Below are 10,022 nucleotides of genomic sequence, written 5' to 3' on the forward strand. Positions count from 1 at the left end.
ACGAATAAAGAGATACATGTGGATGGGAACTCTCCATCTCTATTTTTCTCTCTCTTTTCTTAATCTTTAACAGCAACAATAGAATGGGAAGGAATGAGAGAGGGAGATAGAAAGAGAGAGGTGAAGTCGGTGAAAGAGGTCAGAAGAAAAAAAAAAAATTCCGTTTTTATTTCGCTTGTTTTAAAAAAAAGTTAAGAATAGCGATAAAAAAAAGAAAAGAAAAGAAAGAAGAAAAGTACATTTTTATCTGTGTCTTTCTGTTTGGTGTATACATATCTCAAAGTTTGGTAATTCCGTCTTTAATGAAAAAAAAAAAGAAAACACTTCAGAAATGACTCGTCTGACTTCTCTGTTTGTACTTGCATTCTTCTTTTATTTTTTACTTTTCTCTGTGTGTGTGTCGGCTTTACTTTATTATGGTTGTTTAATCATTCTTTTTTTTTTGTTTTGCTTGCTTTTTTTCGCCTTATTGCTATCTAATCATATCCTTTTCTTTTTTTATTTTTTTTCCTCTCTCTCTATGTTGTGTGTGTGTTTGCTTCTCTTTTCAGTAGTGTTGCCTCTCGCCTGGAGCTTGAGAGAAAGACGATATAGAAGAAGAAAAGGAAGAGAGGAAGGAAATATATATATAAAAAAGAAAAAAGAAAGTGATAAAACGAAGTAAAAGAAAAAAGAAAAAGAAAATAAGACTCATGTCACTTCATCATCGAGTTCTGCGCCAGATGGAACCCGCAGCTTCCCATGAGAGTCTTGCACTTGAATGGGCCTTTGGTCTACACAAGGATTTTAAATCTGTCATTCATAATCTCAGTACATCCCCTACAGATCGTGTGGTATTTTATACCATTGGACATGTTGGTGTTATTTATGATGCCGTGCAGAATACACAGCGTCATTTAATGGGACATCGGCATACAATCATTGCATCTGCGTGTAGTCGTAATAGACGTTTTATTGTTACTGCAGATGCTGGTACAAGTGGAGCATATGATCCCCATAATAATAATAATAATAATAATAATAATAATAATAATATCCATAACCCCACACAACCCAATTACAGTAGTGGACTAGGCGTAGGAATAGGAATAGGAGGAGGAGAAGAGTCCTATTCCCACAGTAGTGATCGACAGAGTCGAAATGCAAATGGTGTTTCCCATGCCGATCAACATTCAGCAGATTCTGAAGGGGATCAAGATACCTCTGTGATGATTGTATGGGATACACAAACTGGAATGCCTGTACGAACCATACCAACAGGTATGTATGGTGGTGTTGTGGCGTGTGCGATGAGTCTTGATGCGATGTATATTGCCACACTTAATCGACGCGTTCCGCAGGAAATTATGTTGTGGGGATGGACAGCAGACAAAGATGTGGATGAACATGGATTACCAAATGATTTTGTTGCCAATACAACCTTAGAAAGTATGATGGAACCAGAATATCGTCGTGCTATTCCTGCACAAGATGAACAAACTTCTATTCGTTTCTCAGAAGATGATCCACATCTTCTTGTAACGAATGGATTACATCGTGTACTCTTTTGGTCATGGGCAGAAGGAGAATTGAAATATTATTCTCCACCAATTTTATCTAAAAATTTAAAGATACCTATTGGAAATTTTACACAAACAATATTTGTTCCTGGTACTACTATGGCATGTAGTGGAACCGTTGATGGAGATGTTATTTTATGGGAAGTCCAACCACGTGATCGAGTTACGAAAGAACAAGATAAGACTATGCTTAAAATGGTACGTATACATTCTGCTGGAGTTTCTTTTCTTGGTTGGTCCAGTGGTTATATCGTTACTGGTGGTATTGATGGACATGTTAAATTTCTTGATCCCAAACTACGTCTTATTGCCTGGTTTGAGGATCTCACTGGAGGGCCTATCACATCTATCAGTTTTGATCGTCCAGCAGTGGCCGCACCATTGGCATTAGATGAAATGCGAAAAGAATTTAAAATGACTACACAAAAGAAAGTTGCACTTGTGGGAACAAATGCCGTACAAGAGTTTTCAGCACCTGATTTTATGGTTTCAACTGCTAATGCAATGATTATTAGTGTTTTATCTAAATCATTTCATACAGGAAATGCAGAATTACTACGTGGTAAACTTATTGTACAAGGACAAGATAAAGGTATTCAATGTATTGTGGCACATCCAAAATTAACCCGTGTCGCTATTGCTGGACATAGTGGTAGTTTACATATATGGGATTATATTGCTAAACGTGTATCACTTCTCAGTATTTTTCAAAATGTGCAGATTCATTGTATGGCATATGATCCAGAAGGTGTTTTTCTAGCACTTGGTTGTACAAATGGTGTGGTTAAGTTTCTTGATGCGGAATCTTTAGAAGAGCGAAAGTCTATTAAACCTAAACGTCCAGATTGTATTACACGTTTGGTATTTTCTCATGATGGAAAACGATTAGCCGCTGCGGATGTTGCTGGATGTGTGGCGTTATATGAATATGATCATCCACAAGGTAATACCTCAAAGCCTATGGAATGGGATATTGTAGGTCGGCATAAAACACATAGAGCCGCTATCTCTGGATTACAGTTTGGGGATGATGCGGGTTTACCACGATTACTCTCTGTTGGTGAGGATAAACGCCTTGTAGAGTATGATCTTATTGATTCCGAGGCGGAATCTGGATTACTTGTGCGAAGTGCACATAAAATTACACAAGGAGCCATTCCAACAGGACTTTTTTGGGTAAAAGAAGATGGTGTTGTTACAGATATGAAGCGTCGCAGTAATGCTGAAGACGGTGATTATTCCTCTCAAGATGATATGCTTCTTATTGCAACAAGTGAATATAAAATTACAGTTTTCCTTAGTGATTGGAGTCGACAATGTATCAAGTCGGTTTTATCACCTACCTTTGGTGGTCCAGTGGTGGAAATGTTTACTGTACCAACCTCACGAGAGAATAATACCCCATGTTTATTTTATGCCACACGAGAAAAAGTTATTGGATTAATGCAACTCCCTTTAGAAGGAGATCCATGCATGTCTACAGGAGTTTTAGCCCATCCAGGTTCCATCACAAGTGTGACAAAATCCTTTGATGGAGCTTTTGTGTTTACAGCAGGTGGAGAGGATCAATCGGTTATGCAGTGGCGTATTAATGGAGATCGCATAGTCCCTGAAGATGAGGCAGCAGCCACTGCAGAAATCTTAACATCTACAATTGGAGAAGTTCCACTGGATCATCTTATTGCCGCCGTTGAGGGTGGACGTGATGGACAATTTATGCGTGAGATTGTGGATTACTTTTACTATGCGCAAATTCGTTTACAAGGTGAAGAGACCACAGCTAAGCGTGAGTTAATGGGTGCTGTTCCATTTTCACAACTTCCTAATCTCTTTCGTGCACTTGGTTATTATCCTTCCGAACTTGAGATTGGACGATTGACGTATGAAGTAGCGAATTTGTATGGTCCTGAAGGGGAATCTGTAGATGAATGTGATGTGGGAAGTATTCCTCTTAAATTTTCACAATTTATGCGTTTGTATGTAAACTACCGTCCTATCTACGGCATCACCCGACAGGATATTGAGTGTGCCTTCTCTGCACTTGGAGCGGATCCCGTAACGGGTCAAATCTCACGGGATGTGTTATTTAAATTATTAGGAACACATGGAGAGGCCCTGCAGCCAACAGAGATTGCCGCGGCTCTGCGTTCCCTGTTGGGGGATGGGGTGCGGTTAGATATGTTAGAAGATACAATTACGGCCCGTGCCTTTTCAGAGAATTTGTTGGGATTTGAGGATTATGATGCCCCTGCTACTGTTGGGAAGACAAATGAAGAAGAGGAAATTATTGAAGAAGAAGAGATATTCTTTGAAATGTAATCTTTTTTTTTTTCTTCTTACTGTTATTGTTTCTCCTTCTTTCTCCTTCTCTTTCTTTTTCTCTTTATGTGTGTGTATATGGGTTTCGTATTAAATGGAAATGTTGGAGAAAGAGAAAGAGAAAGAGAAATAAAGAAAATGGAAATCATGCTGGGACTGTATTCCTATTTTATCCCCAACAAAAAGAAAAGAAAAAATAAAATGTAGTGCACGCAACTCCATGTATGGTGTTTGTGTGTTTTTTTTTTTTTTTTCAAAGCTTGGATTTGATGTAAATGACACCTTGAATAGATGTGACTATATACATGTGTACATGTAATGTAATGTACACACGTGTATGAATAAAGTCTCTTTTCCCTCACTCTCTCTATCTCTCTCTTTCTCTTTCTCTCTCTTTATAATGCATACACATTTTATTTTGTCCTATATAATAGGAACCGATTCTTTGTTTTTATGTTTACTCATCTTTTTCTTCTTCTATCCCCATATGTATATTTTCTTTCTGTTTTTTTTTTTTTTTTTTTTTTTTTTTTTTTTTGATGTTGTTGACATTTCTAGCCACGCAGAGAGTACAAGTGTGTGGTGTGGAGAGAAAAAAAAAGAGAACAACAAACAAAAAAAAAAAAACAAATCAAAGAGACGTATAGAAAAAGAATTAGTTAACATATAATCCCCACCACCATTACTGTTACTACTACTACTATTGGTTTCATCTCCGCAAATTGGCATACAAATAAGGCTTTTCATTAACGTGAATCTCCTTCTCTATTTATTCCGTATTCCCAGTACTCTTTTTATTTTGGTTCTACTATTTATATTCTACTTGCTTGTGGTATTACCACTTTGCACACATAAACATACATACATTCATACATATATACATATACACGTGCTGTATATGCCAACGATTAATAGAAGCAACACAGACCCTATGTATTCTCTCTCTTCCTCTTCTTCATTATCGATGCCCAATACTTCTACTAGCACTAATACTTCTACTAATACTTCTACTGCACCCTTTGATGGTGTACGGGTATTTCTACACATACGTGAACACGATGATATCAATACAAGTGATCGTACAAAACATTACGCTAAGAAAGCCATTCGCACACTTGGGGCCTCTCTCACACTCTCTGAGAATACAGCCGATCTCATTGTCTTTCACTGTGGAAATGAATCTCTATTGGCGAATGCAACTGCACATGGGAAAGTGGTGGTTACACCGGCGTATTTGCAGGCGTGTGCCGCTCGTGGAATGCGACTTCCCGTTGAAGGGTTTCTTGTTTCTCCAACAATATCAACAACAAGAATAATATCAACAAGAGGAAAAACTGAAAAGAAAAGAGATAATAATACTATTCATAGAAACCATCCTGTAGTTTCATCTACTCCTTCACTCCTTCATAAGAACAGTAACGGGTCTGAAACGGTGGGGAAATCGAAACTTCCGAAAGTCTCTACAACACCAACAGCCCTATCTGAGGTGCCTTATCTTGATGATAATGATAATGAGGAAGAAGAAGAAGAAGAAAAGAAAAAGAATCAAAATTCTTCTGATAACGTGGGAACAAGTACACCGTTGTTCTCTGAGGACAAATTACTGAACAAAACAAACACGAGTAACCATGATAGTAAAAACCATACTACTTCTTCTTCTTCCTTATCTCCTTCTTCACAGACAAAAACATCAATGTCTGTGAAGGAGAAAAAGAAGAAATCATCCTGCAAAGATATACAAGAAGGTGTAACTGCAGCTGCTGTTGATGATGAGGAAAAGAACTCTAATAGTACAACCTCAACAATAACCACAGCAGCAGCAGCAACATCATTAGTCGTAGTAGTAGAAAGAGATTCTACGGCATCACGACGAGGTGATCATAAACGTCCCCGTGAGACGGTTGATTCTTCAATGAATGAAATAAAAAAGAATAGACAAGAGGATGCGACAACGGCAACACAAACAAAAAGAAGAGGTGTTGAGGAAACAACAGAGTCTTCTATGACTTTCACAGACACGAGTCTCATCACACCATTGTTTCCACCAGACCGTGAGTCAACAACAACAACAAGAGGAAGAGGAAGAGGAAGAGGAAAAGGAAGAAAGAGTAGTAGTAGTAGTAAGTGTGTATCCACTTCATCCGTACCACTTCGTATTGCTGTTTCTGGTGAAAATGAAGATGTCATTCAGTTTCTCTCTGATGTGGTAGAGCAGTTGGGGGCTATTTGTATTCCACGAGTGTTTGGCCGTGTGCGTAAACCAACACATCTTATTGTGGAGGGCCGTGGGGAGTTAACACCTGTTGTGTTGCTGGCCATCGCATTAGGTATTCCAGTGTTAACACCGCAGTGGTTGTATGATGCCATCGCCTTGGGGGCATTTCCAAATATTATTGAGGCCCATCTCCATCCTATCTATAATAATAATAATAATAATAATAATAATAATAATAATAATAATAATGGGAAGAAGCAGGAGAATTCTGCGCAAAATGAGGGGTTGCCTGAAGAAGAAGAGGAAGAAGAAGAAGACGAAAAACAAGAGAAGAATGGTGTTGGTAATAATAATAGTAGTAGCCCTGCAGTGGCTCTATCTGTAAAGAAGGAGGAGAAGAAAAAGAAAAAAAAGAATGATGATATTGGAGGAACATTGGTAAATCTCTTCGGTGAGGATGTTGGACCACATTATAAAGCCATCTTTCTTGGAATGTCATTTACATTTGTGAGTCATTCCCCACTTGCCCATACAGATCAATTTATGGAGTTGGTGCGTATACTCGGCGGTACGGTCTCTCGCAGTCCATTAGTGGTGAATCTCTCCGTTATTGTAGATCTCGGCTACGGTACAGCCACCCAACAACAACAACAAGAAGAAAAAGAAAGAGAAGAAGAAGTGGGAAAAAGTACAAAAGGTAAAAAACGAGGACCTAAACCAAATATGATGAAAATGAAGAATCATAATAATAATAATAATAATAATAATAATAATAATAATAAAGAAGATGAAATTATACGAGAAACACAATCCCTCTCCATAATATATCGTACCGTATTAAGTGATAACGCCGGTGTCTCCTCTCACCCTTCTCAACCTATACTACAACGTATGATGGCACAACGATTGCAGAGTGGACTTTCTGCAGTTCCCGTTGTATCTGTTGAGTGGATTATTCAATGTATTCTACTTGGTGAGGTTACAGATACAACTCCCTTTGAAGTTCCTCTGGCGGTGAGTGCAACAGTGAAAACAGTATTGGAGGCAAATAGTCATGAAGATACCACAAGTAGTAGTCGTTGTAGTAGTAGTGGAGCTCAGAAAGAAAAAGAAGAGAAGGAGAAAGAGAAGGAAGAGGAAGAGGAGGAGAATCTCTTTACACCACCTGAACAAACAACAAGGCGTGAGGAAGAGAATAAGAGAGAAGTAAAGAGTAAAGAAGATAAGAAAACTGTCAAGTCGCGTTTACCGCTTTTGGTCGCTAATCCATTAGCAAAAACTGCAGAAGGTCCAAGTAGTGCGAAGAAACGTGCAGAACAGCAGTTAAACACACAACAATTACGTCTTTTGGATGATAGTGACTATGAGTAGATGACCCTACCTACACTCTCTGTTTACGTATAAGAAGAAGAAGAAGAAGAAAAAGAAGAAAAAGATTAAATGACTTCGCGTTTTCTTTTTGTTTTGTTGTTGTTGTGGTTGTCGTGGTTGTTGTTGTTGTTGTTATTTTTCACTTATTTCCTTCTTCAGTGTAGTGTAAATTATATCACAATTCCTTTATTATATTTATATATATATTTCTTTTCTTACTTATTCTGACTGTCTGTTTGTCCGTGTATATGTATATACATTCTTAAGTCTCTTTCTTTATCTTACTTCCTTGTTTCCTTCTTTTTTCTTTCCTTTTCTTTTTTTTTCTTCTAGCGCTAGGAATTGTTTTGTTTGTTTTTTTGTAGTTTTCTTTCTCTTGACATTTTAACTCGCGATCGCTTACGGCAGTAGCGGGTGTAAAACTCATCAGTCCTAGTCATCCTAATAATAAAAAAAAAAGAAAAAGAAAAGGGGCGTAGAGGTACCGCTCTGTATAGTCACTACACGTGCCTATTCGAAACGGTATTTTTGGTTTTATCTACTACCTTCCAAGTGATTGAGATCAGATAGAGAAAGTGTATATATATATATATATATATATATATATATATATATATATACAAAATAAGGACATCCAAATAGCAGTAGAGCTAATTCTCATTAGGGGAATCTCTCTCTCTTTCTCTCTGCTAACGTTTGTTTGTTTTTTTTTCGGTTTTTTGTTTGTTTTTTTTTTTGTTTTTCCACTTTTTTCGTCTTCCTTTTTCCAGGGACATATCTAAGAATATTATATATATTATATATATATATATATATCTACATAGAACGTCCTTATGAATGAAAATACAAAAAACAGCGGTGTCGCTAATAATGGGGCGGTAGGAACTGCAAGAGGTCCACAAACGGTATCTCCGTCTTCAGCGTCCTCACGTACAATGCGACAAGTATCTCTTTTAGATGGACGATATATTTTACAACATCGTATTGGTAGTGGTGCCTTTGGAGATCTCTATCAGGGAGTAGATACCAAACGTAATGTTCAGGTAGCAGTGAAGTTAGAAAAGCGTATGGCTACGTGTCCACAGTTATCTTATGAGAGTAAAGTGTATACGGTGTTGCATCGTGGATCTTCACGGCCTATTGGTATTCCAAAGATATATCAATTCAACACAGATGGGGATTACAATATACTTGTAATGGAACTCTGTGGACCATCATTGGAAGATCTCTTTAACTATTGTGGTCGTCGTTTCTCACTAAAGACGGTATGTATGCTTGCAGATCAGATCCTGCAGCGGGTTGAGTTTATACATACCAAAGGTTTCATTCATCGTGATATTAAACCAGAGAATTTTGTATTTGGTCTTGGTAAAAAAGGTCACATCCTCTATCTCATTGATTATGGTCTTAGTAAACAATACTGGGATAAACGCAAACAGGCACATATTCCCTTTGCGGTGCAGAAACCAGTTACTGGCACGGCCCGTTACTGCAGTACATGGACACATCTCGGCTTTGAACAAAGTCGACGTGATGATATGGAGTCGGTGGGATTTATTTTAGTTTATTTTCTTTCCGGTGCTCTCCCTTGGCAAGGGATTCCCGTAAAGGATTTACATGCCAAGACCGTACAAATAGGTATAAAGAAGAATGAGACGTCATTAGAGGAACTCTGTGCAGGATTACCAGAGGAGGTATTATTCTATTGTACATATTGTAGAAAATTAAAGTTTGCGGAAAAACCGGATTATGAAGTCCTACGGGATTTATTTCGTCGATTGGCAAAAAGACATCATTTCTTGCATACACCACTGCCATCTATGCAATCCCTTGCAGAGGCCAGCGAGACCTGTACAAGTGCCGCTTCCCACACAAATGAAGGAAATAGTAATAATAATAATAATAATAATAATAATAATAGTGGGGGAAATAATAATAGTGGGGGAAGTCATAGTAATAGTAATCACCTGCAGTTGATGTTAGGATATGATTGGATGTTTGATTGGTTTGTCAAACGTGTAGAAGAACTGCGTTTAGGGGGCAAACAATTGGATGATAATAGTAGTGTTAGTGAAAATGTAATGCTAAACAGTGGTGTTCCTGTAATGGTGATGAATGGTGATAGTAAGATAGCGATCCCTAATGGCGGTAAACATGCTTAGTCTCGTAAAAGGTACATACTCTCTCTCTCTCTCTCTGTCTCTCTATCGGTGATGTGTGTAGATAGAGAGAGAAATAGTGAGAAAGCGGTTTAACAATACAAGGTGTGGATTTATGTCTGACTGTGTGTGTGTGTGTTTTTTTTTTTTTCTTTTTTTTTCTTTTTTGAATGTTTGTATGTGAAGTCCAAAGAGGATGAATTTTATCCAAGGACAACATATATGTTTATATATATATATATATATATATATATATATTATTGGAACGGAAGTATAAAGTAAAAATAAAGGCAATAACAAATCGAGAAAAAAAAGGGGAATACAGTGAAAAGGGGGTATTTCCAAAGGAAAAAAGAAAAAAAAAGTGGTGTTTCTCCTGTTTTTTTTTTTTTTTTTTTT

The 10,022-nt window shown here is 37.5% G+C and overlaps 3 protein-coding genes across 3 annotated transcripts; all 3 read left to right on the forward strand.

Moving 5' to 3' along the window:
• Nucleotides 1–692: 692 nt before the first annotated feature.
• TM35_000111920 (uncharacterized protein) lies at nt 693–3,878 on the forward strand (the record flags this gene model as incomplete). Its single annotated transcript, XM_029024901.1, has 1 exon — nt 693–3,878. The coding sequence occupies one exon, from the start codon at nt 693–695 to the stop codon at nt 3,876–3,878; it is 3,186 nt and encodes a 1,061-aa protein (XP_028883724.1).
• A 964-nt stretch (nt 3,879–4,842) lies between these two features.
• Nucleotides 4,843–7,464, forward strand: TM35_000111930 (uncharacterized protein; the record flags this gene model as incomplete). Its single annotated transcript, XM_029024902.1, has 1 exon — nt 4,843–7,464. One exon carries the CDS (start codon nt 4,843–4,845, stop codon nt 7,462–7,464), a length of 2,622 nt encoding a protein of 873 aa, XP_028883725.1.
• Nucleotides 7,465–8,297: 833 nt separating this feature from the next.
• TM35_000111940 (casein kinase I) lies at nt 8,298–9,626 on the forward strand (the record flags this gene model as incomplete). Its single annotated transcript, XM_029024903.1, has 1 exon — nt 8,298–9,626. One exon carries the CDS (start codon nt 8,298–8,300, stop codon nt 9,624–9,626), a length of 1,329 nt encoding a protein of 442 aa, XP_028883726.1.
• Between the last annotated feature and the right edge of the window lie 396 nt (nt 9,627–10,022).

This window comes from Trypanosoma theileri (assembly GCF_002087225.1).
Source record: "Trypanosoma theileri isolate Edinburgh chromosome Unknown TM35_Tth_11_V1, whole genome shotgun sequence".
Taxonomy (NCBI): domain Eukaryota; phylum Euglenozoa; class Kinetoplastea; order Trypanosomatida; family Trypanosomatidae; genus Trypanosoma; species Trypanosoma theileri.